This window comes from Gallinula chloropus (genome assembly GCF_964237585.1).
Source record: "Gallinula chloropus genome assembly, chromosome: Z".
In the NCBI taxonomy this organism is placed as follows: domain Eukaryota; kingdom Metazoa; phylum Chordata; class Aves; order Gruiformes; family Rallidae; genus Gallinula; species Gallinula chloropus.
In genome coordinates, this window is record NC_140089.1 from 55,996,332 (window position 1) to 56,023,433 (window position 27,102).

General features: G+C 47.5%; 1 protein-coding gene across 1 annotated transcript in view; it reads right to left on the reverse strand.

The window, feature by feature from the left end:
* LOC311203686 (uncharacterized protein) overlaps nucleotides 1-26,614 on the reverse strand; it is a gene marked incomplete at its 5' end in the record, with an annotated part of 63,058 nt that extends 36,444 nt beyond the window's left edge. The window contains 12 exons of the mRNA XM_084278442.1: nucleotides 9,682-9,924; nucleotides 12,491-12,614; nucleotides 13,887-14,014; nucleotides 15,180-15,308; nucleotides 15,736-15,864; nucleotides 17,930-18,058; nucleotides 18,426-18,560; nucleotides 20,724-20,787; nucleotides 22,036-22,199; nucleotides 23,822-23,942; nucleotides 24,754-24,928; nucleotides 26,400-26,614. Of these exons, the coding sequence (XP_084134568.1) occupies nucleotides 9,682-9,924; nucleotides 12,491-12,614; nucleotides 13,887-14,014; nucleotides 15,180-15,308; nucleotides 15,736-15,864; nucleotides 17,930-18,058; nucleotides 18,426-18,560; nucleotides 20,724-20,787; nucleotides 22,036-22,199; nucleotides 23,822-23,942; nucleotides 24,754-24,928; nucleotides 26,400-26,614 (1,756 nt within the window). The remainder of the gene's footprint in view (nucleotides 1-9,681; nucleotides 9,925-12,490; nucleotides 12,615-13,886; nucleotides 14,015-15,179; nucleotides 15,309-15,735; nucleotides 15,865-17,929; nucleotides 18,059-18,425; nucleotides 18,561-20,723; nucleotides 20,788-22,035; nucleotides 22,200-23,821; nucleotides 23,943-24,753; nucleotides 24,929-26,399) is intronic.
* Nucleotides 26,615-27,102: the final 488 nt, after the last annotated feature.

Sequence of the window (27,102 nt, forward strand, 5' to 3'; positions counted from 1 at the left end):
GCCTGCTCCTTAAAGGAAAAGAGCAGGGAAAAGGGAAGGGGGGGAGGGGAGGGTAAGGGGTAAGTGGTAAGGGAAGGGAAAAGGAAGAGGAAGGGGCAAATAACCCCAAAACCAAGAAATAAGAGGCCCGTGGGTTGGGATAAGGAGAGTTTACTAAGATAACAGAAAGATACAATATAACAATGTTGACAGGACTCTAGAGCAAAAATATATGAAGCTGTTGATACACAATGCAGTTTCTCACCAAACCACACAACTCAGGCCGTGCCACCCAGAGCCATCCCAGAACCCGACCGTCCCCCAAGAACCGCACGTCCCGGAGCCGCCCTCGGCCTTCCTCCCGTCAGCCCCCTGATATCCTGGGCAGGAGGTAACTGGCGTGGAATACTCTCTTTGGTCAGTTAGGTCACCTGTCCTGGCTTTGCCTCTCCTTTCTCATGAAGAGCTGAGAAAGTCCTTGACTGTCTGACAGCAACCAGAAACATCAGGGTGTTATCAGCACTACTCCCATTTTAACTCCCAAACACAGCATTCCATCCGCTGTTACAAATGAATTTAACTCCATCCGGACCAAAACCAGGACAGTTGAACACCCTTGCTGTTGTTATTTTGAAATCATAGAGGGCTTACATAGCTCCACAAGCCACTGATGACCACAGAGAACTGTTGGTCTAGTATACAGTGTTATCTTCATGGGACTACGTAAACCCAAAGACACAGCTACACAGAACCACATGCATTCAACCAGTTTGTACCAACTGACGTAGGGTAAATGTCATGATGCAACAGCTCCAGCACTTGCAGACGATTTTGCCCAAAAGAAACGTTTGTTTTTCACGGCACTATAAACGAACTAGAAAGGGCAAAGCACTGCAACAAGGTATCCTCCAGAAACAGACTTCCTGAAGCATCACTTCTATCCTATGCTAAGAGATCCTCAAGGGTAAGGATTTCTACTGCCAATCATGCTAATTCCAGCTAAAACCACAAGGGATCTAGCACTTCCAGCCTGAGCTGCAACGCTGGAGCACAGGGCCCTGAGAGGAGGCATCTGAACACTACCCAGTGCCGGGAGAAAGCCTGGTCACCAGGAGGGTGACTCGCAGGAGCAGATCACTATACAGGACCTAGCAAGCTATCAGGAGCTGGAAGTTCCGTGAAGTGCTGGTGGTTTCCAATACCACTGCCAGTCATCACTGAGGCCGCAAGGGGTCTTGCTCTGTAGCTTCATCTGCCTCACAACCCACAACCGTAACGCTGCAAGAAGCCCCAGAGCCTGCCAGCAAGGAGCACTGGGGCCAGTGCAGCCTTTCTTTAGGACAAGACGGTTCAGAGTAAGGGCAACAAGACAGACTGCCTACACCAGAATCAGTCTGGTGAGGGGCAGACACCGTGCAGTCGCAGGTGTGCTGCCCAAGGGGGGAAAGTCGCCCCGACGGGACGGCTGCCGGAGCTCGTCCCGGGGCGGACCCCGCCGACATTCCTCACACACACAGCCCGGCAAAGACCTCAGCGACCCTCCGCCCCACCTGGCACAACCTCCCGCGCTGCCCCCAGGACCGCGTCTTAACATCCGGACCTGCCTACAGGGCCCCAACGGCCCCAGACGGCACCCGGGACCGGGGGACACCCACCGCTCGCTCCGGGATGCCGCCCACCGCCCAGCCTCACCCGCCCCAAGCCTTCCAGACGCTCCCTCCCCGCCGCCGCCGCGGACGACGGGTGCCAAGGCGTGCCCTCCTCCCGCCGCGACACGGGGCCTCACCGAGCCCATCCTCCAGAGCCCACCGCCTCCTCCCGCTGCGCACCGCCCAGACATTCTGGCCCAGCCAGAAGGCCGCGGCCCCGAGCACCTCCGGGTGGCCCCGCCTCCCAGGAAAAGGCTCCTTCGGGCTCGGCCGCAGGAGCAGCACAGCTCCCCCGCCACGCTCGCAGCGGACCTCGCGTCACGTGGGGGTGCCGGTCCCGCAACCTGCCCCCCACCCCCCTCCCGGCCCGCTGCGTGCCGCCTCAGGCTGCGCAAGTCGGCAGCTGCCCAGCTACCCGTAACCCTCGTGCCTTCATCCTCTGCCAGCCGGAGAGAAAACATTTACTTCAGTTTTACAGCCTTTACAAAGCACCAGGCAACCCTCCCAGCTGCCCAGGGTTTCCCCCACAACTCACCTCTGCTGCTGCCAGTGCACTTCCTGGGTCCAGTGAAGGTGGTGGACAGCGCTGGGGTGGCGAGTGATGGGGGTGTGCCCCAGCTGCTGGACCGGCTCTGGTGTTGGCAGCTCCTGGGCCCAGGTCTAGTTTTCCTGGGAGGGTGGCCTCTTGGGGGGCTGGGAAGAGTCCTGGGAGCCCCTGGCCCTCCTCTTTGCTGCTCGTCTTGGTCTCCCAGGGGCACGGTCCCTGCCCTGGCTGGCACTGGAGGGACCTGCCACAGCCTGCCCCAGACCCGCCGCCGGCTCTTCACGCTCCCCGTGGATGGGAGAGGGGGCGTGGTGTGGGCTGGTGGGATGCCCAGCAAGAGCAGCGGCCGAGGTGCTGGGGCGCTCCTCTTCCCGAGCCCCTGCTGGGCTGCTGGAGGGGGCTGGTCCAGGGGCAGGAGAGCCGGCTCTGGAGGCAGCAGGATGGGGGGCAGAGGTGGGCCTGCCCTCCCGCGCCTCGGCTGCAGGGCCATCCTCCAGGCCCAGGAGACGTCGGGCCTCCCTGCGGCAGCGCCGCACGGCGACACTGATGAGCCGGCGCACGAACGACACTGCGCGCTCCTGCAGGCTGGGCTGCAGCAGCCGGACCAGCACGTCTTCATCCAGCCCGTATAAGCCCAGGACGGCCCGGATGAGGTCCTCCAACACATCTGCTGTGGAAGGCTGCCGTTGAAATGTGGCCCTCAGGTGTTGTTGTAGCCACGGCAGAAAGCGTTGGAGGAGGGCTGGGTGCTCATCAAAGAGAGATGCCCAGGTGTCTGGCTGCAGGCCACCCACTGTAGCCCTGGGCACCGTCTCCACCGCCGGCGGCTGGGCAGCTAGCGGGCGAGGGGGGCTGTCGGTCCCCGGGTGTGCGGGCGCTCCTCCAGCTGCAGGTATGGCAGGCCATGTTGAGTCCTCTCGTGGTGGTCTGATGTGGACCTCTTCAAATTCATGGTCTGCCCGCACCGAGTGCAAGATGGATTGTACTCCCCTCTTGCAGAGGGGGCACTCAGGTTTGCTGTTAGCCCACCGCAGGATGCAGGCGTAGCAGAACTGGTGGAGGCATGGCATCACGAAGGCGGCGTTGTCAATGCTGTCCAGGCAGACTGGACAGCGGTGTTCCACCTCCGTGGCCATGCTGTTCTGGCTGCGGTGGGCTGGGAGGAGCTGCGGGTGGTGAACTGCTTCCTCCAAATGGCGCTGCAGCAGCTGGAAGCTGCGCTCGAAGATGCGCCGCGTGTGCCCTGGACACACCCTTCAGTATCTCTGGGATACCGCACTGGAAAACCGTCCTGAGTAAGGCAGCAGCACCAAGCCTTCGCTCAGCACTCCAGCCTCGCTGGCTGCTCAGCTGGAGTCTGCGCTTGAGGCCGTTGGGCACCCCTGTGTGCTGGGTTACAGGGCTGGGTGACGTCACGCTTGTCCGTTGGTGACCAGTAAACATGGCACTCAGGCAGCTTCCAGAAGCTGCCATGTCAGATGACTACTTTTTGGTGGTCTTCTGGCTTTCACAAACCTTGACGGACAATAAAACACAACAGAACAGAACTGTCCCTGGTGGAAGGAACTCCAACAATCTTCTAGTCCGACTGCCCGACCACTCCAGGGCTGACCAAAAGTTCAAGCCTGTTGTTAAGGGCATTGTCCAAATGCCTCTGAAACGGATGGGCACGGGGCATGGGCCATCCCTTGAGGAAGGCTGTTGCAGTGTTTGATCACCCTCTTGATACAGAAATTGATCCTGAGCTCAAGTCTGAACCTGCCTTGACACAGCTTTGAGCGCTCAGTCACATGATCTGGCTTGGCCGGCCATGTGTGGAGCCAAGCGTTGCACTTGATGATCCTTGTGCATCTCTTCCCACTCAGGATATTCTGTTATTCTGTGAATTTATACTTGTGCCTGGCACCCACCCACCCAAGGTGCAGAAGCCAATAGTTTGTCTTGTTAAATTTCATGCCCTTGATGACTGCCCCATGCTCCAGTGTATCTACAGCCCACTGCAAGGCCTGTTCTTGCTCAAGAGACTTAACAGCGGCTGCCGGTTTAGTAGCATCAGTAAACTTGCTAACGGTGCATCCAACCCCTGCCCCCGGATCACTGATAAAAGGATTGACTGGAACTAGCCCTAGAACTGAGCCCTGAGGAACAAGCCCGAAGCACTTGGCTCACTCTTGTGGGTTTTCTCCTGCCTTTCTCTCCTTCCATTATGCCAAATCTCATCCTTGATCAAACTCTAACTAAATTGGAAAAATAGTTAAAGCAATAAATAAGTAGAACTAAAAGAAATAACAATTTCCCACACATCTGCCTGTAACCAGTGTTTGAAATGAATCGTTGGCGGTCAGAGTTACAAAGGGGAAACTGCCATATGCTCTGCCCCTTTATGCTGCATTTGTACGTTGTTACTGGCTCCTTAGTCATTATTCCAAGGCGTTCATTGTTATTATTATTATTAATTTATTAAAGGGAAAATATCTTGCTTTTGTGAAGTCAACTTCCCATCTTTCTCAAGGGTAAAGGGATAAATTGAAGAGACTGGCTTGGAAGAATTTCCCTACTTCTGGACGTGGCTCCTCCAGGAACAGGCAGAACATCACAGAAGTTCAGGAGCTCAAAATCAGCCTTGATTTCTGTCAGAGTTTTGCGTGGCTGGGTCCTGGTGGAAAAGGGGGCGGGGGGCTGCAGAAAATGGCTGCTGCAAGAAGCAGCCAGAAGCTCTCTGCAGGCCCGAGAGAGTAAACATGGGCTAATTCAAGGCCAGAGTTGCTGCTGAACAAGGCCGAGCCAATCGTCCAATGTCACAGCGCCTCAGGGAATCACATTTAGGAGAATAAAAACGCAGGCAGGTGCATTTTCCCACCAAAGAGGGGAGTGAGAAGATGTAAGGAGCTGTGCAGGCAGCAAGGCCGGGGAGGGCGGGAGAGGAGGCCTCGCCCTGCTGCTGGAGAGAATGATGCCCCTGCAGCCTGTGGAGAAAGCCATGGTGGAGCGGGTGTCCCCCCAGAGCCCATGGAAAAGGCTGAGACCCCACCTGCAGCCCCTGGAGAGGCTCCACGCTAGATGAAACAGGTGGAGACATAGAGGAGATGCTGTGACCCACGTTAGAGCAAGCCCCTCCCTGTGCCACAATGCGGGGGAAGAAGGGAGTGAAATCATGACCAAAGTGAAGTCTGAAGTGATAGAGCGGCTTTGGTGGGCGTCTGGCCTCCAGCCAGGACCAAACCACCACAATTTATGACAAAGCATCTCAGGAACTACTTGCTGTCTCTAAGAGAGAGACTTGTATGCCATCAAATACATGACTTGGTTGTCCAGCATGGGTAAGTGTAACATGTTTTATAGTTCCTGCGCTATTTCTAGACCCACCCTCAGCAAAAGAAAGGGAAAGGAAAAAACGTCACAGCATTCACATCTTTCATTAGAAACTTTATTCCATCAGCCTACAGGTACATGAGGTGAAATAAATGGTAGTGAAGGGCAGAAGGACCAACAGCAGTCATCTTTGGAAAACAGAAACATTTTCACAACAAAACACCTTTTTGTTACAGCGAAGAAAAAAAGCCAGGCACACTTGATAGCTTTTCTTTAAGGATGTATTACAGTTCAGTCACACCAAAGTGAAACCTTGTGGGCTAAAACTGGGAAGTTCTGTGCTTTAGCACTAGTACAAGCCTACCAAACCACATGATTTTCTGGGCAGCAATTGGGAAACACGCATCGTTCTGTCAAAATTTCTGTCCAAATGAGCTGTGTATTCTTCAGTCTGGACTTCAGAGCTTCAGTATAAGGATCATTAGATGGATACCTATGTAATGAAACAAATTCAGTCATGGTCACGGTGATTGGAGAATCCAATAGATCTTAACTGACACCTTGGCCACTTTGGAGTTTGTTTTATTCTGTATTCCCTTCAATATGAACTCAGCTTTGCAGATTGTCTCAGCAGAAAGTATGAATGCACTGAAATCTTCTTTCCCCTAATCTGCATGTGCATCTCCAATTAAAATTTATGTGACTTCTCTGAGTACATCAAAATAAGGACAAACTTTATGCGTGACTGTGTTGTGATTAAAATCTTTGCTTAAAAGCCTTTAAGCCTTTTAAAAAACCTTGAGGTTCATGGTGTTTCTCCATGACCACCATTAGTACACCTACATTATGGAAAACCTTAGGTTTCTACTTACTACCTCAATTAAAGTCAGCTACACACCTTGTGCATCGTTTTGCACTTTAGTAAACTGGTACCAAGTTGCTCCCTTTTCAGTGTGACATTTCTCACTCTTGTAATGTGACTGTTTAGCAGCAAAGCTTCTCTTGCCGTCCCTGTCCCTGGTGAAGGCCTTTCTCTTAGTAGACAGTACTTGCTGAAATTACTCGTCAGCTTACTCGTTAAATTCCCACCACAATATAGTATCTCTGTTTGGATTTAAATTCTCTAAAGAGCATACCGGGATCTACAGAAAGGGCTAGATGACAAGCATGAAGATTAAGTTGGGGGGGTGGTCTCTCAAATTGACAGATGAGTGTCCTTCAGTGGAAGCCTCCTGGGGCACAGAGGGGACAGTGGGATTGCCAACACCAGTCCCACGGGCTTTTGTCCTGTGGCTGTCATTTGACAAAACTATGTGAGCCCTGCAGGTAATCTGTTCAGAGTGTCTACCAGCGATCCTTCGCTGAAATAAATTCAGGGAGGACTCGTGCTTCCCGCTGTATGCCGTACGATGCAACTGCCTACCCCTTTTACCTGGGCACAGAGCAAATGTTGGGACACGCTGCTCCCAAGAAGCTGGAGAGCTACTGCCAGAAGAGGGTGGAGGAGCCTGCTGGGGCTCCATTACAAGCATGTTTTCCGGCACCATCACCAGCAGCAGCAGCTAGAAACAGTCCTGCCGCACCTGATGCAGGGTTCTAGAGGTAACTTGGCACTGACACAGAATGTCCGGTCTGGATCAACCATTTTATTTCTAGCTGAGATGTTTGGGGAACAATTCTGCTCCAATGCATCGCTACCTTGGCAGATTTCACAGTTCCCAACACGCTGTTCTGGAGGGAGAGAAAGGAGCCTGTTGGAAAGGTGCTCTCCATGCAGAGCCAACAGAATAAGCTAAACTTTAAGGAGGGACTGGTTTGGACTTTCCTTCTGCTTCCTCGTTACTAGCCTTGACAACACCACCTTGATGTTTTTTCCCAATGAAGTAGGTTAAAGTGTTATGTATTAGGTAACCACCTCTGACAGACATGGGGACGACACGAATTCTGCCTTCAATCCTCTCCCTCTGCCCAGAGGTTCCTTCAGCCGGACAAAATAAAGGCCAGTTGGCCAAAATGCCAAAGAAACGCACACACGGTAGAATATTTTTGCAATTACAACTAGATGGCTAGAACACAGACACACAGCATAGAAATGGAGACAGGAGTTAATAAAGAATGGGGGGTACATGTGTCACATTATCAGCGATGCAAAAGACCAGCTTAAGCACGTGTTTCTCTACGTCAGCTATAAAAAAGAAAAGGTGCCTTTTTAGCAAGTATGCACAGAGATTGCTCAGTTATTTCTAAGAAAAAAAAAAAACCACAGAATACTTGACAATTTTTATCCTCTATTACAGACATTATTACTACCTGTTTATAAAATGTAAACCTTTCCTCGCAGTTAAGATTTACAGCAGTCATCACCTTTGTCCACTCCTTACATAATCAGTCCCTGGTGGCAAAAATAAACTGATGTAGCACACACCTTTTCTGAAGTAATTACTGATATGTTATGGAGCATTAGTTGTGTAGTGGCAGAAGTAGTGGTCAGAACTGCAACGTATGGAGCTGAATGGCAGCTCCTAAGGATAAAAATCCTTAGAAATGTTGGGAGAACTGGTGCGTTTTGGAGGAATGTCTAATTGGGAACAGAAAAGGCAAATGGTATCCTATGACAGAAGACATAGACTTTATTCCAGCCTAGAGAGCATTGGGATAAGGAGGATTCTACCAGACCCCCAAGTTTTCTGGAACTACACCAGCCACAGTAACGCAGGAACTCGATAGGGCACCTGTCAGTGAAATACAGCCTCTGGGGGGGAAGATGCTGGTTTTCATGTCAAGAAGAGGAAACAGATTCTTTCTATCCCTCCCATAAACTTACTCCAGCTGTGTTCAGTACTTAACTGCTGCTGTGGGTCTGCATGGCCAAACCAGCTCAAGGACCGATCCGCCACTGACCAAGGCCAAGCCCATCAGCACCAGTCACAGCCCCTCTGTGGTCAAATATTTTAGGAAAAATCCCACAAGTGGACGCTTTTTGCCACCAGAGGAGGGAGTGAGAAGATGGAAGAAGCTTTGCAGACACCAAGGTCAGTGAAGAAGGGGAGGAGGAGGCGCTCCAGGTGCCACAGGAGAGATTCCCCTGCAGCCCGTGGAGAAGAGCATGGGGAACAGGTTGTCCCCTTGCCACCCACTGAAGATGATGGGGAGCAGAGATGCTTCCTGCAGCCCGTGGAGAGGCCCCAGGCTGGAGCGGGGAGACAAGTGTAGAAGATGCAGTGACCTGTGTTGGAGCAAGCTCCTGGCAGGACCTGCAGCCTATGCAGAGACAGGCCCCAGGCCACAGCATGTTTTCTGGGGGGACTGGGGGGCACCAGGATGGAGCAGTGTGGGCCTGAGAGACTCAGAGACGTTCTATGATTTTATGACTGTACTCCATAGCAGTGACCCACGCTGGGACAGCTGGTGAAGAGATGGAGCCCTGTTGAAGAAGTTTGTGGAGGACCCCATGCTGGAGGAGGGGAAGAGTGTAAGGAATGCCCACCCCCCCCTTTCCCGCTAAGAAGGAAGATTACTTATGAGGAACTGATGGAAACCCCCATTCCGCCACCCCCCTGTGACACCTCAGCGAGGAGGAAGGGAGAGAAATAATGAATAAAGTTGAGTCTTTGAAGAAGGGAGAGGCAGGGACAGGCCTTTTAGGATTTGGTTGCACTTCTCATTATTCTACCCTGGTTTCTGTGCATGTGAGTGTGGTAAGATGGGTTTTTTCAATTCCCTGTTGAGTCTGTTCTGCCTGTGACGCTGATTGCGGAATGATCTCTCCCTGTCCTTATCTCCACTCCTAAGCCTCTCAAGAGGTATTTTCTCCCCCAGCTGAAAAGGGGAGTGAGAAGAGTGTCTTTGCGAGGAACCCGGCCTCCAGTCAAGGTGCAACCACCACAACAGCCTAAAATAGAGTGCGATCAAATGCTTAGCTTACGCTGTTGTTTAAAGACAGGCCTTCAAACCAGGGAAATTGAGCGCTCTCTCTAGGTTAGAGATCAGAGCTGAAGGTATTTAAAACTCTGTCCTTGTGAACTCTACCACTTCCCTGGAAAAGACGTTGTGAGATGGGTGGAGCAGAAACCAGAACCTGAACGTATCGCTTTTTTAGCTGATTTTTAATGTGTTTTGAGTAACCTGGCTCAAAGGAAAAAGTCCTGTGCTCTTTGTTCTTAACCTTCAACATCGAGAAGTACATTTTGCACTTACCAACTTCATAAACGTTCCTATTGGCTGAAGCAGAGCCAGCGATCTCAGCATACGGGGAGTCCCCGCGTGCCGGGGACTTCATTTCCACATAGCCGCATTCTGAACTTCTGGGGACAAGAGCTGGTGGGTCTTTTATAGTAGCGTAGGGGTTCTCAGAACTACTTAACGAGCAATTACTTAAATTATATTCGGAGTTCTTCACTAGATCTGTAACAAGAAAAACACGTGTTTCTCTCAAGCATGCTAGTAGTATGGACATCAATGCTACACAGGGTGTTGAGTTCTAACAAGTCGCTCCCCAACAAATATTTAAATAGAAACCAGTCATAGCACTTCCAAATGGTTAGACAGTCCTTAATGAATCCACTTCTACTGCTATTCTTGTTTATGGCCCTTGGTCTTGTCATCAGCAAATTCCTGTTGCAGTCTGAGAACTGTCAATTCTGGTTAGAATAGTAGCTGGCATTCAATACAGATAATCCCAGAGTGGTTGGGGTTGGAAGGGACCTCAAAGCACATCTAGTTCCAGCGCCCTGCCATGGGCAGGGACACCCTCCACTAGACCAGGTTGCCCAAAGCCCCATCCAGCCTGGCCCTGAACAATGCCAGGGAGGGGGCAGCCACCGCTTCTCTGGGCAGCCTGTGACGGGGCCTCACCACCCCAACAGAGAAGAATTCCATCCTAACACCTGATCTAAATCTAACCTCTTTCAGGTTAAGGCCATTACATTTTGTCCTTTCACTATATGCCCTTGTAAACAGCCCCTCTCCAGATTTCTGGTAGCCCGCTCCCGGTTAGGTAGTGAAAGGCTGCTACAGAATCTCCCCAGAGCCTTCTCTTCCCCAGGTGGAACAAGCACAACTCTCTCAGCCTGTCTTTGTAGGAGAGGTGCTCCAGCCCTGTGGTGACCTTTGTAGCCCTCCCCTGGCCTCACTTCAGCTGCTCAGTGTCTTTTACTGGGGAGCTCAGAGCTGGACACTGTACTTCATGTGCTTTCACTTTCTGTGCCTTGGGCACTGTGGCTTGAGCACTTGCCAGAAAAGACTGAGGCAAAAAGTCATGAAGTACCTCAGCCTTCTCCAGATCCTGGGTAACTGCGTCTTCTGTTTCCTTCTGGAGACAAGGCCAATTTTTCCTCTCACCCTCATTTTGTCACTGATGGAGCTATAGAAGCTTTTGATGTTGCCCTTGATGTCTCAGGCCAGATTTAATTCTGTCAGCACTTTAGCTTTCTTAACCTGGTCCCTGGCTGTTGGAACAGTTTCTCGTTATTCCCCCTAGACTACCTGCCCATGCTTCTACCCTCTGTAGGCTTCCTTTCTCTGTCTGAGTTTGCCCAGGAGCGCCTTGTTCATCCAGGCAGGTCTCCTGGTGCATTTGTTGGGCTGCATCTCTCCAGAGCTTGAAAGAGGCAGTCCTTGAATACTAACCAGCTGTCCTGGGCCCCTGGTCCTTCCAGGGCTTCGTTCCATGGTACTCTACTGAGCAGGTCCCTGAAGAGGCCGAAGTATGTTCTGCTGCAGTCCAGGGTAGTGAGCTTGCTGTGCACCCTCCTTACTTCCCTGAGGATCTAGAACTCCAACATTTCATGGTCACTGTAACCAAGATTGCATCATGGTACTCTGTTACAAGCATTACAGCAGTCTAAAGGAACTTTCTCTAGACAGTCTCTCTCTAAACAAAATACACAGTTTCCAAGAACAGAATTAGGTTATTTGAGAAGACCTAAACCAACTAAATTTATTCCTACTCCATCTTTATTTACTAGGTCTCATGTCAGCTGTCCTGCTGTTTTTGCCAAGCCTGACACCCAGGTCACAAGCCTAGAGCTACCCAAGCAATCCCACTGCACCTTCTAGAAACCAGGCATAACATCAGCATTCCTCCAGTCTTCCAGAATCTCCCCATGCAGTGGGGTAGCCACAGCCGGGATCTCTCAGAAGTCCCAAGTGCTGGTACGTCTGCTCTAAGAAAATGTAAAGCTGAACTCTGAGCGTTAAACTGTTTTCTTAAAAACCCCGGGTCTCGGGCGGAGCTGTTGTTAGACCAAGGCTGGGGATGGGCAGGGAAAAATCCTGCTGCAGACTGCTTCTGATGCTGCACCTGATCCCCAGAACCTGACAGTGAGAAGGACTAGAAATGAAGGTAATTAAATCATCTAAAGAATAATGGCACTCAGAGTCCCTTCTAAGGCTTTCACTGGGCAGAGACATGAGGAGTGTGATCCAGCCTTTTTGGGATGCTTGAGATTGGGAAAGGATGAAGTGTCAATAGGATACAGAAATTCTCACCCCTTCTCAGGAATTTTCTTTTGAGGGACAATGTGCTGTGTTTCAGCAGACAGGAGGCTTAGCTGGGAAGATGCTGCTACAATTTACATCTGCAGCAGCCCAGATGATGAGAAACTACTTCAAAAAGCCTTGATTCTGTGTGGTGGGGATTTAAAAAAAGGATTCACCCAACCCCACACCTATTTAATCAAAGTAATTTTGCCAAAGCAGATCCTTATTTACAACACCCATTGATTTATGAAAGTAGTTAGTATGAAAATAGTTGTATGACAATATGATGAGAGTTTTGCATATCATGTCTGCACTGGGCATCAGGTGGATTCACCGCTCCTCACAAGGAGTCACTTTTTTGTCTCCTTGAAGAAAGGTCGAACCCATAACCCTGAACCTCACGCACAGCCAGACCACCTTGGCATTACCCTGAGCGGAGAACCAGGAAAAATTCCCTGCTTCCCTCTCTATCCCAAACACAGTAAATACCATTCACCCTCTCCTCCTCCTCCTTCTTCCTTCTTACCAAGCTCGTTGAGGTAGCCACCATGTTTCCAGTCTGCAGGCAATGTTCCCGCGTAGTCCATGACAGTTCCTCGTTTTCCAGGTTCCACGTTTTTAAGGTTCACAAACAGCTGATTGGTTTTGGCCTAATTCAAAGGAAGACAGATAACAGAAACTGAAACTGATGGGAAGTTACAGGATTTCCAGGTGCTAATCAGGCAAAGTGGTTTGGGTTTGCGTGGCCAGGTTTTGGTAGCGGTGGGGGGCCAGGGGTGGCTTCTGCAAGAAGCTCCTAGAAGCTTCCCCTACGTCTGACAGAGTAAATACCCGACGGCTCAAGGATGGACCCACCGCTGGCCAGTGACGAGCCCATCAGCGATGGTGGCAGCACCTCTGTGATAGGATGTTTCAGAAGGAAAAAAACCCACAGGCAGACACTTCTTGCTGCCAGAGAAGGGAGTGAGAAGATGAAGAAACTCTGCAGACACCAAGGCCAGGGAAGAAGGAGGGGGAGGAAGCGCTCCAGGCACCAGAGGGGAGACTCCCCAGCAGCCCATGGAGAAGACCATGGTGAAGCAGGCAGTCCTGCTGCAGCCCAGGAGGAAGATGCCGAGTAGAGATCCCAGCTGCAGCTCCATGCTGGAGCGGGTGGACACACCTGAAGGAGGCAGTGACCTCATGGGAAGCCTGCATTAGAGCAAGCTCCTGGCAGGACCTGCAGCCCGTGGACAGAGGAGCCCACACCGCAGCAGGTTTCCCTGGGGCAAGCTGTGGCTCTGTGGGGAAGCAGGCTGGAGCAGTCTGTCCCTGGAGGTCTGAGCCACATGTAAGCCACACTGGGGCAGTTGGTGAAGAGCTGTAGCCCCCATGGTAAGGATTCATGTTGGAGAAGTTCATGGAGGATTGTCTGATGTGGGAAAGACCCCACACTGGAGCGGGGGAAGCATGTGAGGAGTCCTCTGCCTGAAGAGGAAGGAGCGGCAAAGACAATGTGTGATTAACTGGCCACAATCCCCATTCTGCCCCCGTCCCGTGCCGCTCGGGGGTAGGTGGCAGAGAATTTGTGAATAAAGTTGAGGCCAGGAAGAAGGGAGGGGTGAGGGGAGGTGTTTGAAGATTTGGTTTTATACCTCATTATCTCACTCTCTTTTGATTTGGTAGGAAATTAGATGCTTTGCCCATGATGTTACCTGCGGAATGATCTCTCCCTGCTCTTATCTCAACTCATAAGCTTTTGGTTATATCTTCTCTCCCCTGTCCAGCTGTGGAGGGGAGTTATAGAGCGGCTTTGCTGGGCACCTGACCTCCAGCCAGGGTCAACCCACAACAAAAAGAAACCAAACCTGAAACATGATGGAACCAAATGAAATAAACTAGAAGCTAATTGACACAGGAGCACTGAGATTTTGATGCTCTACCTTTGCCAGGGTCAGTCTGTCCATGTTGTTGACATGAGGTGGGGTAGCGCACTGAGTCAGAGTATGATAACTGGGGTTAGAGAAATAGTGACTGTTGGAATTTCCACCGGTAATGTGAGGGATGGCTTCTGAAAAGAAAATAAAATCAACAACTATCAATAGCATGGCATTTCTTTCTGAGGAGAAGTTTTTGACAGCTCTGCACTCATTCCAAAACCTAATGGGAGAGTTTCTGGAAAGAGCTACCTAGGAAATTGCCATTCATTTGACGGATTTAGGGACACAGAGCAGGAACTGACAGGTCACTTGAAGCAAGAGCATGTTACTTGCTAACTTACTTCTCTCCTGAGGTTCCTTGCTCTCTTTTGCCTCTGCAGTCACTGTCCCAATTACAGAGAATTTTAACCACCAAGTTCATAGCAACACTCTCTAGTGCCTCAAGAGCACCCCCACCTTTGCTGACAGCTCTTTCTTGGCTCTGAAAACTCTTTCTGCCACCTTCTTCACCTGCTGCCTGCCTTAACAGCTGTGGGCAGAAGACAGCAGTGCCTGAAGTTTCACGTACCCGTTGAGTCACTCCCAGGTTTGCTCTTTGCCTTCACTTGTTTCAGACTCGAGCCTTCAGATGGAGCTTCTTAACTGTATCTGGATTACAGATCTGCAGCACCACGGACGCTACCCTTTGTTCCTAGCCCTAAACTCTGTCTGTCCACGGCCAGCAGATGGCAATGTGTCACCAGTGGCAGACCCCTACGGACAAGATTTGCTTCGAGAGGATCTCTGTGTATCTGGGAGACTATGAGAAGGGAAGAGGGAAAAGGAGAAGGGAATTGTCTCTACTTGGGATTTGGCTTTACTTGTACTGGGCCTGCCACTAAGGCCGTGAAATTAGGAAGGAACGAAAACCGAAAAAGAAGAAAAGGGTAAAAGACAATGAAGAAACAGGCAAAACAGGAACCAATTGTCCTTCTCCACCAGACTGTCAGGTCTCCCAGGCTACTCAGAGCCCCGTGCTTCAAAACCCATGCAGTTGTATGAGCGGAGCCAGACATCTGGCTGGTGTCACGTCATATGACATGTGTGCCGATGTGGGAAGACAGCAAGAGATAAGGTCTTCATAACCAATTCTGCAGGTTTTCTCTGGAAAAAGCCCAGGTCCAACTCCTGAAGCATCTACCCCATTAAGACTCCCCCTGAAGCAAAGAGGATGTATCAAAACACTGGCCAAAACAGAGGCTCCCCTGAGGGTTGAGTAATTGCTCTTAGGCACCAACACTTGCCATTCCTACTCACTTTGCTCACAGTGCTTCCCCATGAAGCCCGTGCGGCAGGTGCACTGCCCACTGATGTGGTCGCAGTCAGCTCCGTTCTGACACTGGCATAGCAATGCACAGTCCTTCCCGTAAAAACCCAGGGGACATCCTGCAATAGAAGGAGCGGGAAGAGAACTGGAGTGAAGCAACTGCTCCAGAACTAAAATGCAAACATCCTGGGTAAGTATATTAATGGACTACAGCCAGTACTGCACATCCGCAGGGGGAGCATCTGAATGTCAGAGTCATTCATTCTGTGTGTGCACATGACAGACTCTTCCACAGGGATGCCCAGCCGCAGCCAAAAGTTGTCTTCCTCTAAAGCAAGGCTAAAGAGGAGTTCAAATGTAGTTGCCAGCACTCTGCCAGTGCTTATGCAGCTGCCTCCCCTGCTACCGCGGAGGTAACGTGTTACATCTTCTGGGCCAAAAATGCTTAGCAGCGTGGGAAGACATCAACGACTGAAATGTGAAAACACCAAAGGAAAGTTCTGTCACTCGTTTATAGACCAAGAATGGATGACAAAAGTCACTTACTCTGTGTACAGTAAAGGCCAGTCCATCCTGGGGTACATTTGCACTCCCCATCGCAGGCGCTGCAGTAAGCTCCATTATGGCAATTGCACGTGTGGATGCAGTTCGGTCCCCAGTGGGAAGGTGGGCAAGCTAAAACAACCCACAGCAATTCATTAATTGATCCCAAATGACAAAGATCAGTGATATCCACAAACAGAGCTGCTTACATTCACATAGAAGCACTGCTTCACTTGGTGTTTGTTGTTTTGCTTTTAAAGCCATTTCTTGGGCTACTCCATTCTGAGCAAATTGCCACGGGTTGGGTTTTCTCTAACTAAGGACTTCTTTTACTCTACATAAAAAGTGTTGAAAAAAATTGGAAGTGTCGAAAAAGCCAGCAATTCAAACTTGATTCTCAGTAACTAGGACACTCATACCAGCTTTCTCCACACAGAAAGCCAAGTAACTTTCCTCTTTTCATTATTTTTTAATCTGCAAGCAGTTACGTTGAACACAGCCAAAGGTATAAGTCTTCTAAGCCTCAAAACTGAAGGAGTACAAATAGAGAAGGTTGAAACACATCTCACAGCCTATAGATTTAGGCTAAATATGAAGCTTAATTCTTTAATTTCTAATGTTAGAGTCTAGGTAATTACCTAAATAGAGTGCAAATGATCAGGACTGTACCTTTATCAAGTGGACTCTTGCTGCTGTGGTTGCATTGATGAATATAGTATTTTTTAAAAAAAGTAATTCCTGAATCCTTTAAATGCAAAAGGACTCATCTATGTGTGGGCTGCATTTTTGCAAAGTGGTGGTTTTGCCCAAATTTCACTTCATTAAGAAATATACTACATTGTAGTGACAAAAAAATAAACACGAAGTTTGGTTTTTCTTGTTTTTGCTTCAGTTGTGCCTTTTGATTCTTTTTGTTATTGTTTTTGTTTGAAAATAGTGGTCAGCTATGAGGGAATGTAAATCCCATACAGATGAAAGGTTAAAAGTTTTAAGAAGGTTACTGGTTCCAGAAGAATTTAATGGAATCGTTATTTTCCATGTGAACAAAAGGCCTGTACACAAAGCAAAGAAACTTGCTCTGTTACAGCCCATGAGCATAGTCTAAATAGATGCTTCCATTCATATTGCTGGCACCATTTTCTTGTTATTGATTTGTGAGTAAGTCTCTCCTCCTCCTAAATACCCCTATTCTTCTACTCTCCAAAATACCTACTTATTTTACCATAAAACCAGACACCTTTCTTGCTACTGGCTTCCACAGGAATCGGCTCAAGATTTATCTTGCTATGATACTTAGTTGTGCATGCCAATCACTTCACAGAATTTAGACAGCAAAGAGTTTTTTTTCCAAAGTCACCAGCTGCTACATTGCACTGGTACAGAGCTAGTTAACCTGGACTAGCCAAGCCATAAATGAGTTACCATAAGTGACGTGAAACCAATGTGGGATGGTATTCGGAAATGCACCTCCCTGGAAATCAGCACAGTCTCTTTGGAATGTTGACGTATAAGGCTTTGGTGTGGCTTCTTTTATTCACAGAAATGGGTTGACTGAAACTTTGGAATACAGTGTTTTGGACCGTGTGGATTTTGGTACTTCATGGAATTGGATCAATTTCTCGTGAGAATTCTGCCTCAGGTATTTCTCTCCTATTATCAGTATTTTCATAGACCTGACAAGGCATCTGGAGAATGCTGAATTATTTCATAAAAGAACTCCTATGAAACATAATGAAATTAGGGCCTAGCACTCCGAGTCAGTAACAAAGTCTTCACTGGTTTAGCATACCAAGGCAATACTCCCCAAGTGAGGTAGAATGGCAGTAAAAAGGGGTATCTGCGTTGTGCTTTTACGTGGCAAGGTTCTGGTGGCGAAGGGGGGAAGCAGGGGTGGCTTCTGCAAGAAGCAGCCAGAAGCTCTCTGCAGATCCTCTACAACTCTTCTTGGGCAGTGAAAGACTGAAAATTGGTCTCTTCTCTCATATTCTCCATCCCACTTCTTAGAAAAGCCAGAGTGCAATTATGTTGCTGATAGTGCTGATAAACTGAAGAAGAAAACTTTCGGATTTCTTCCTCCTATACCACACAGTCCTCTTTTCTGACTTGGACAGTGGGTTTTTTACTAAATACTAGATAATGTAAATAGCCAAACCCGAATTGATTGTTGTTAAAAGAAAGGGGAACATTTCATACTTACGTTGAGAGCAGTCACTACCAATCCAGCCAGGGTAACACTGACAGGATTTATCAATAGGATTGCACATTCCTTTACTGGTGCACGTGCATATTCCAATGCAGTTCTTGCCAAATCTGCCACTGGGACATACTGGAACAAAACACAATTAGAACTCCTTAGTAATCAGAATGGGATTACCTTTTCTTTATTTCAAGAGGAATCTTGATACTAGGATCAAGACAGGTACTGCTTAGTATAATGTTCAGTAAGGCATTAGAAATTCTGGGAAGCCCTTTATACATGCTCATTATACAAATAATACAAATAACAATACAGTGGGTTTCATACTGTAGGATCAAATGTTCAAACAGTTTAAACCTGCTTAAGATTCCTAATTTATACGCTGCAAGCACTACAACAGCAACTGCTGTTGGTTTTATGGCTTCCAAGCGACAGAAGGAAAATTGCTGAAGTGCCTGGTCTCTCTGTCCCAGACAGTCTTTACTACAACTTGTACCTTCGTTACAGAGGGCTCCTGTAAACCCAGGTAAGCAGTCATGTAAGCCAGTAATATGGTGGCAGGGACCACTGCTGTGTACACACTGGGGGCATGTCTGGCTGCAGCAGTGTCCATAAAACCCAGGGGAACAGACTGGAATCAGAAAGAACAAACCGTCATTCCTTCCTACACTTTCTATACAGCCGTGAACTACTCTTCAGAGCACTTCCTGACTCTGAATTAGCGCTGCTTTCTAAATACACAAGGCTGGCAATGGCATCCTCATTATTCGTGCAGTTCAAGGCTTTACACTCACAAATGGAGATTTGCTCGTCTTCCTCTAAGGTTTACTATATCCCAGCTCTTAATGACTTAACTGACATTCTGTTACTTGTCAGGCCATGCTGACTTGGGTTGCAGGTGAAATGCATCTCTAGTTTTTATGTTATACACATTTGGCTATACATAGTATGTCCTCTCCAACACAAACAACTCCTAAGGCATATTTGAAGAAAAGTCATTTAAAAAGATAGACTGGATAGTTTTATCTGTAGAGGAGTATGGTCATCTTAGACCTTGGCTTCTTACCTGTTTCCTAACTTGGAAAACAAATAGCCATTACTTCACTGAGAAAAACTTACCAATGTTTTCCAGTGATCCTTTAAGTACTCATGACATGATACAGCCAGCTACACATCACCTAACTTTTAGAGAACCTGGGACCAGAAATAGGAATTCACTTAATTCTTACGCGAAAGGCACAAGTTTCTTTTAAAAAAGGAGGAAAAAAAAAGGGGGGGGCAAGGAGGACAGACAGGGAGAGGCCGTTCCATAAAATCTCCTCCTTTGCTGCTCTAATCCCTTCTGGTATTTTTTTCCTGATAAATTAGAATATTAGGTAACACATCAAGAGAAATAGCTGTTGCACAGCAGCACAATTAGCACAATGCACAATTAGCACTCACAGAACTTAACTTGGAACCTTTCCCGTATTTTAATTTCATTCAAGATTCAGTCTTTTAATTATACACTCGATACGAGTTACATGGCTCGATCTCCCTAGAGATCCTCGCTGTTTTGGTAGGTAATACTAAACACCAAAAAATACCAAGTCTGATGGTTACTTTAACAAACCTAAAAGAAAAAAAACCCAAGCTATTCTAACATACTTTGTTGAATTTAGTTCCTTCCTCTATTGTCACAAACCCTTTGCCTGCTGCTCCACTTATTATGCATATACATATGTTCCACAACACCTTTCTTAATCCTACCTTCTGATGCTATCTCTGCAGTGTAACTTTATAGAGCAGCTATTTGAGACCATGTTATGAAAGTATTGCTCAGGAGTATTGCTCTGACGTGTGAAGCGTGGGAGGAGGATATTTCCAGACACCGAACAGAAAGCAAACTATGCTCTTTATGTCATACAGTGTGTCCTGACATCACCAACGTGTTGAAACTAGTCCATTACACACGCTGCTGTGATGACATCATCCCGGGACAGATATTCCATTTTTTCTAGAATCAAGCACAAAGTCTCTTTCCAGCAAAATCTTTTTCTTTTCCAAAGATGATTTCACTGAAGCCAAAAGCAGTGTCTCCTTTCCAATACCTGAGGTCACGCAGTCAAGGTCTGTGCTACGCCTGAAGTCGTCATCTCCACCCAGGATAGTTCTATCACACCGGCCAGCTCATTTTTAGAACCTGTTACAAAAAGATGCTACATTTTTACTACGACTTTCAAATCATAGAATCTACCTACTTTAACCTGGCTTCATTCGTTACCATACTTTTGGTCTCTGGTGATTTGTCTGCCCTAGTGTCTCACAAACTACTCATCGATGGCACAATGACAATACTACTATTTTCTCATCATTCACTCCAATTACTTTTATTATTTTTGCAGCCTTGCCATTTCCCAGCGGTATCTGAGTGACTGAGGGGAGGTCGCACTGCGGCTTTTGGGACGACAATAAGGCCAAGAACACTCTGGGCTCAGTTAGGTGAGTGCTGGCTGTGGCAGCCTCCCTCTCTTTCTGTGAGGACTCCTGTGGAGAGAGTCCACAGAGACTACTGACCCTTGAATACAAACAGGAAAGCTGAAGCTTGCAACGCTACAGTATCGCACGGAGACACAAAACTCCAGAACCCTCTGAGAGGGGCATACTTAAGAGTGTCAACTCCATCTTATGGAAGCTGGAAGAGTTTTCCCAACACTTACATAGACATTTAGGTGAGAACTCAAATCCCTTCCTGGAGATAAAAGGTTTGTGATAGCATGCCTTTCTGCAGAGTTTCATCATGTTTTCAAATTACCTTGCTCTCCATAGACAACAGTGCCAAACACAAATTCTAATGGATAACCAAATACAAATACTTCCTAAAACCACAAGGAAAATGCCAGAGAAACCTTGCAGAAAAGTGCAACAATTTTCATGCAGAACAAAATATGTGCAGAGACACTTGAGTTCTCAAGTTTGAAAAACCTAAGTAGAAGCACAGCTTCTGCACAACAGATCCTCTTTTTGGTTGCCAGAGCCAAGCTTTCTGGGTTCCTGCACGCAAGGCTTTACGTACCAGAGCTGCCAGCACAGCCCTGCATATTTACAGCTCTTCACCACTTCCTGAGGAATGGTTCTTTGAAGGCGCGCAAGGTTTCAGATTGACCCGTCTACTCTCCTACTCCCAGTTTGCCTGTGGATCCCACACTCAACAACATTTCCATACCTGTGAATCACGGATGGAACAAAACAGCCACAGAACTGGCCCCTGTCTCCTTCCAGCCCCACACAGTCCTCCTGTAGAGCAGAGAATTTATTTAAAAACTGGAGTTTCTAAGAATTTCCCAGAAAACCAAACACTATCACTGGAAAAGATGGAGCCAGTTTTTCAGAGAAAGAGTTCATGTTTTGACTACAAAATGTAATAAAAAGCAGTTACGGAATAAAACAAATCGGTTTTGACTTTTACCATTTTAAAACCTTTGAAATTAGATATTTTGATTGCTCTCCCCAAGCACAAATTGCAAGGTGCAGCAGACCTGATGAGGCAATGTTATGGCAGTGCAATGATTTCTAACTTTGCAGTTCTCAATGTCGGGGTGACAGCGTCAGAGCCCCAAGAGGAAGGCAAAGACCTGTCTGTCACTGCACTCTTCGCAGTGCCTTCTCACAGCTGACTAAGAATGAAGGCAACTTCTCCGTTCATATTGTACCAGAGATAGAAGATAATGTAATCAAAACTAGGTTGTTTGATGTTAAGTATCTATTTCTGGCACATTCTTTCCTCTCATAGTTTTTTCTGCTTTAACAGAAGCACTCTGGAGAGCATTTGATGCTAACGGGGAAAAATTTGGGTCTGTGTTTTTCAACAAATTCTAAAGGAGCTGGAGAAAAGTCTGAGGCTCGACTTTAAAGCATGGAAGCAGGAAGAGTTTTTCATCTGTGCATCTTAACTGTGTGTTTTCTGCACTTCAGTGTGTTGCACTGCAGAGTTCTTCCCAAAGATTTGTCGTCATGTGTCACCAATCTTCAACCCAGTTGTGTATGGGCTACCAGGAGCAGTCCTCCTTGGAGACTTATCCCCCCGACAAAATTCAGTGCAAAATCTGGTGAAATTATGAAACTACCTGGCAAGGGAATTCACATTTTTCTCCTCTCCAGCCTGGAGCACAGGTACAGGTTCCATCCAGAGCTTTGCAAGCCCCTCCGTTAAGGCACTGGCAAGTTAAGTTACAGCCAAGCCCCCAGGTACTTCTGGGACAATTTATTGAGCAATCTACACCATGCCAACCTGCCAAAAAGAAGAATTTCAAGTGACAAATTAATCCAAGTTTTCCCCCATTCCTCTCTGCGGACGTGTTTCACTCTGCCTATCAGGCAGCATCTTTCGGAGATGTGCAATGCCAGGGTACCACTAGCTACAGGCTAGTAGCAGCAGTTTCAGACGAGGACTCGTCCACGTTGGAACAAGGGTGGTGAAGGGCACCTCCTGACATCTCTGCACAGCACACATTTGCAGATGGGTGCCACCGTGCAATAGCAATTCAGGGCAGATTGGCAAGGAAAACACAGACACCTTGAAATTACACTACCAAGCACCAGAGGATACTGAAGGTTTAAGGCATGGGTTGAAAAAGCAAGGACTGTATTCCCTACATTCAAGCTGCTGCTTTCATCACTCTTCCGCCAGTACTGAACAGATGGAGTTCTGCAATACAGTTTAGAAACTAAAATCCTAGACACAAAACAGAAGGAAACATAGCAGCAGTGCCTAAGTTGCATTTCTCCAAGGATACATGGAAGACCTTCTAGATCATTGCTGTACTTCCCTCCAGATGCAAAAAAGACTGTAATGGGAAATGGGTCTAAAATGCACCCTTCACTGCTGATTATGCTGGGTAGCAATGATTTGCAGACTGCACGCTGGAGGCAGAGAAATGGAAATAGATTTTTAAAAATGTGACCATCTGATACAATAGAAACGGCAGGAGACAGTCTGACGTGACCATCAGCAGTGACACAAGCCAAGGTTCTAATTTTGTACCTTGTTTACAGCAAGCCAAGGGAAAAGTAATTCTGCACTGAGCCTAATCAATAGACTGTGCAAAACACATGGATTGAAACGAAGCCGCCTCGTGCCCTGGATAGAGAACTTCACATTTAGGGGTCATTTCAGGCAAAAATCAGTCCCTGACAGAGGTGGGCAGGGACGTGCAGTTTCTGAGGGGGTACAATGTCCATCAGAATTACTGCTGGGAGGTGAGAGCCAGGCAGGGAGGTCAAGGAGCGTCAGTCTAGTCACACGAATACTGGGAGACCTAGAAAGTTTCTCACAGAAGCAGGGAACAGCGCGCAAAGGCTTGGAAGGGTCTTAGGCAAGGTTTTCTCAGAGAGCTGGTGAGGAAAAGAGCATTCAAATAGAATAAATTGCCAGTAGATACTAACATCAGTGCTAAAATGACAGGAAGAAATCGGTGCCTCTGTGTGGCTGAGAGGGGCAAGGGTTGCAGCCAGAGGTCATGCACACCCAGGCTGAGGGAAACCCGCCTATGCATTTCGACTAGGCAGGCTGCTGTCAGACACATGGCAGGCATGCCTGTGGTACATCCAGCAGATGACAGCACTGCCACCAAGAGAGAAGTGGTGGCACACCTCAGGGTAAACACCAGTAATTCACTAAGCCGCAGCAGCCTCCAGCCCACTGAGAACACAAACATGAGGCATGTGCACTCTTCTTGGGGCAGATGGTTTCCTAGTTTTCACCTCCCAGAGCAGCAGAAGCATAAATCAGCTGGTGATATGGCCTTCAGCGTGGTCTGCTTTTTATTAAGTTTCTTTCTTCTTCTCTACTTCCAAAACTCAAATTCATTTTATGATTAGGGAAAAAGGAAATTAATCTGAAGGGATGCTTACCTGCTTTGCAGGCACAAGAACCATCTACTGGTGAACAGATGGCTTCGTTTTTGCAGTTGCATACAGATGAACAGTTTATTCCATACGTCCCCAGAAGACAGGCAGTACCACAAGCAGCACCCTGAATGACACAAAAACAGAGTCTAAAAACTATTCAGACAATAGAACCAGTACATTCTGTAGACTGACTCAGGTGCTACAAAAGCCAGAGAACATGCCTGTTCCAGGCTGTCACTAAGGTATCTGAAATTTCATGGCGAGGGACTCCTTCATGCTCTTTAAGTCCACAGTAAGCATTACTTTCCTGTTAGTTGTTGGGAGAGCTCAGGTCACACAGCAAACACCACTTGGTTAGATCAATGGACAGTATCTTAAGTAATAAGGAAGCCCTTCACGAAACCAAATCTCGGTAAGACAGCAGGTTCATGGAACGTGGATGTCTACAGTATTTTTAGGAATTAATTTGAAGTTTTCACAGTTGTTGTTCCTACAACAGTCACCCTGTAAATATCCAAAGCACAGGTAACCGCAAATGCATGTAAAAGCTGCAGAATAATCCATCCTGAACCGCAAAAACAAGTGTCTTGCTCTAGATTTTCTCTGAATGGAACATCAGGAGCTTCTGCAGCAAGATAATGATTGAAACCATCATTCCTCCCTTTATTTACACCTCACAAGCACATCCTCCTACTTATCACTGTCTTACAAAGTCACTATCTTTTCTTTCCTGAAATGCCTTCACTTCAGTGCTGAGAACCAATCCCAGATTTGCCTCAGAATCTTAGACAACGCCCAGTATTATTTATGTATCTAAATACCGTTACCTTTCTTTTCCTGTGGTGGAGAAAGGACACTCGGGCACCATGAAGAACTTGGCACTCAACTAAAGCCAATGGAGTTGAAAATGTACTGCAAAAGAGAGACTTATTTACCTCAAATCCGGGGGCACAGGTGCATTTTCCAGTCACACTATTGCAGTCAGCACCATTTTGGCAGCTGCAGATCTGCTGACATGACTCGCCATAGAATCCTGGAGAACACGTCTCGTTGCAGTAGAGCCCCGACCAGCCAGGCTTGCAGGAGCATTCCCCAGACACAGGGTGACAGCTGCCAGGAGGGGATGGAAGGATAAGTAATTCAGGACTAAAAATGACAATCTACAACTGAACAGTTCTTGAGATCTAAATTAGAACGTATTTATAAAATTACTAGTACTGGCATTTTAAGACATACATCACTGTCCTGTAAATAGATGTAGGAAGCTGTAATACTTTTGAAGGATTTTGATGGGTTTTCATGAAGTCAGACTAATTGGCAGTAAGATTTATACATTAAGAAATGGAGCCTATATATATATGTATGCACATATCCCTCAGAGAAAGCAAGAGACAAAAGAAATGCCACCAGAACGTGTCCTGAAAAAACCCTAATCCCAGCCTAACTATACCAAATTAGTTGGTGATGCAGAATGACCTCCCACAGTCTTATTTACAAATGTGAAGCAGGGGTGGAAGATCACCAGAAAGAGCTTACAAGACAAAAGGAAAAACCCTTGTAGAAAAGTACGTAGCTACAGTGTGCTCTTTTTACACCAGGTGTCACGTGAGTAAAGACATGCCAAAACCAGCCTGAAATGCTACAATTCCTACATTTTGTACATTCCTGTACAAAACAAGGCGCTAATGTTGACAAAGGCAGACAGAGGCCTTTTTTGCTTCTTCCTGCAAACTGCATCTTCAGAATGACAAGTTTCTGTAAACCCCCCAACCTGTGATGGGAAGTGGCAGGGACGTATGGATCTGCTCATACCAGGTCACAGCGCTGTTGCTGTACCCCACTGAGGAAACGGGGTTTATGTGGCCTTAGTCTCAGCCAGCCAGTGCTCACTCTCTCTTTTCTCTTGACTGTTGAGTACCAAGGGAAAAATGGATACTTTCACCTGGTCACAGAGAACAGAGGGCTGGGTTCAATACACACTCTAGCTCAAATCCTTGCATATCTACCAAAAGAGGCAATGGACAAGAACCATTTCTGAAAAAACTCTTTGCATAAGAGGCTTGTTACCTGCTGGTGCTCTCTGGACCCCTGGAAAATAATAGAACCTCCCAGGTATACCTATATCTAACCCTTCACGAAGCATAGAGGCTGACAAGCACGAGGATTGGCTGGAGCTGCCATCAACTGACCACATCTACGGATTTCAGTTATTTAGCACTTACAGCACACCAGAACGTGCAAGGGATGTATGATCTATCCTGCCTACACACAGTGAGCAATGTAATGATCTACCCACCTGGTAAACAGAGACAAAGGTCCCACTTTGTCATAATATTTATTTGGCGGGTAAGCAACCAAATAAATACAGCAATGAATATTAAGATCACATATAGCTGCAAGCACTGTAATTCAGAAGCTCTTTTGGGCTGAGAGTTTCCTGATCCAGTTAGGGAATACCAGATTCTCTCACAAGTCCTTCGCTGCTTCAGATTGCATGAAAGTACTAGAAAAATCAGGAAATCTTTCTTTTCAGATTTCTATCTTCTCTACAGAAGAACAGGTTCAAGGGTGTAAAGCCTACCTCCAGGTAGTGGGCCTGTGCCAGGGACATCTTTTATCACACTTGAGACCATAAATTCCTTCAGGACAAAGCCTTGTTTCACACTGCTCTCCAGTGTATCCTGCTTCACAGAGACAGGCACCACCAATATGGTAGCATTTCCCACCATTCATACACTTGCAGGGCTCAGCACACTGCACCCCGTACGTCCCCACTGGACACTCCTCTTGGCACATATGAGAAAAACAAAGAAAAAAGTGGGTTAGTTCCCATCAAATACAGCTTTGGGACATTCCAGGGAAATCGAGTTTATGAGCAATCTCTATACGGCTCTAAAAAGCCTCTGAAGTGGAGCAGTGATTTATAGAAATTCATGTTTCAAGTACTTTATGTCAGAATTTGTAACTTTTAGAAGTAAACTGGATTCTCCACTTAGCAATAGCGTGAACAGCCAGCAGATTTCTGTGCCCCTGTAGATGCTCAGGGCCTGGCAGTCCTCTGGCAATCACGCTCAGCAGTCTCTGATGAGAACCTTTTCTAACTGTGTTTTCCAAACACACTATGTTTGACACAAGGCACGGCAAAATGTAATAGAAGTCACAAGAGCCTTCTGACTGAGGTCAAAGGGGTATATGTGTTCATATCATGCCTCCGCAGTACTGGCCTCAATCCCTTACTCGTATCCAAGTGTCGAGGTATTTGCAACTCTGCCCTGAGGGGAGCA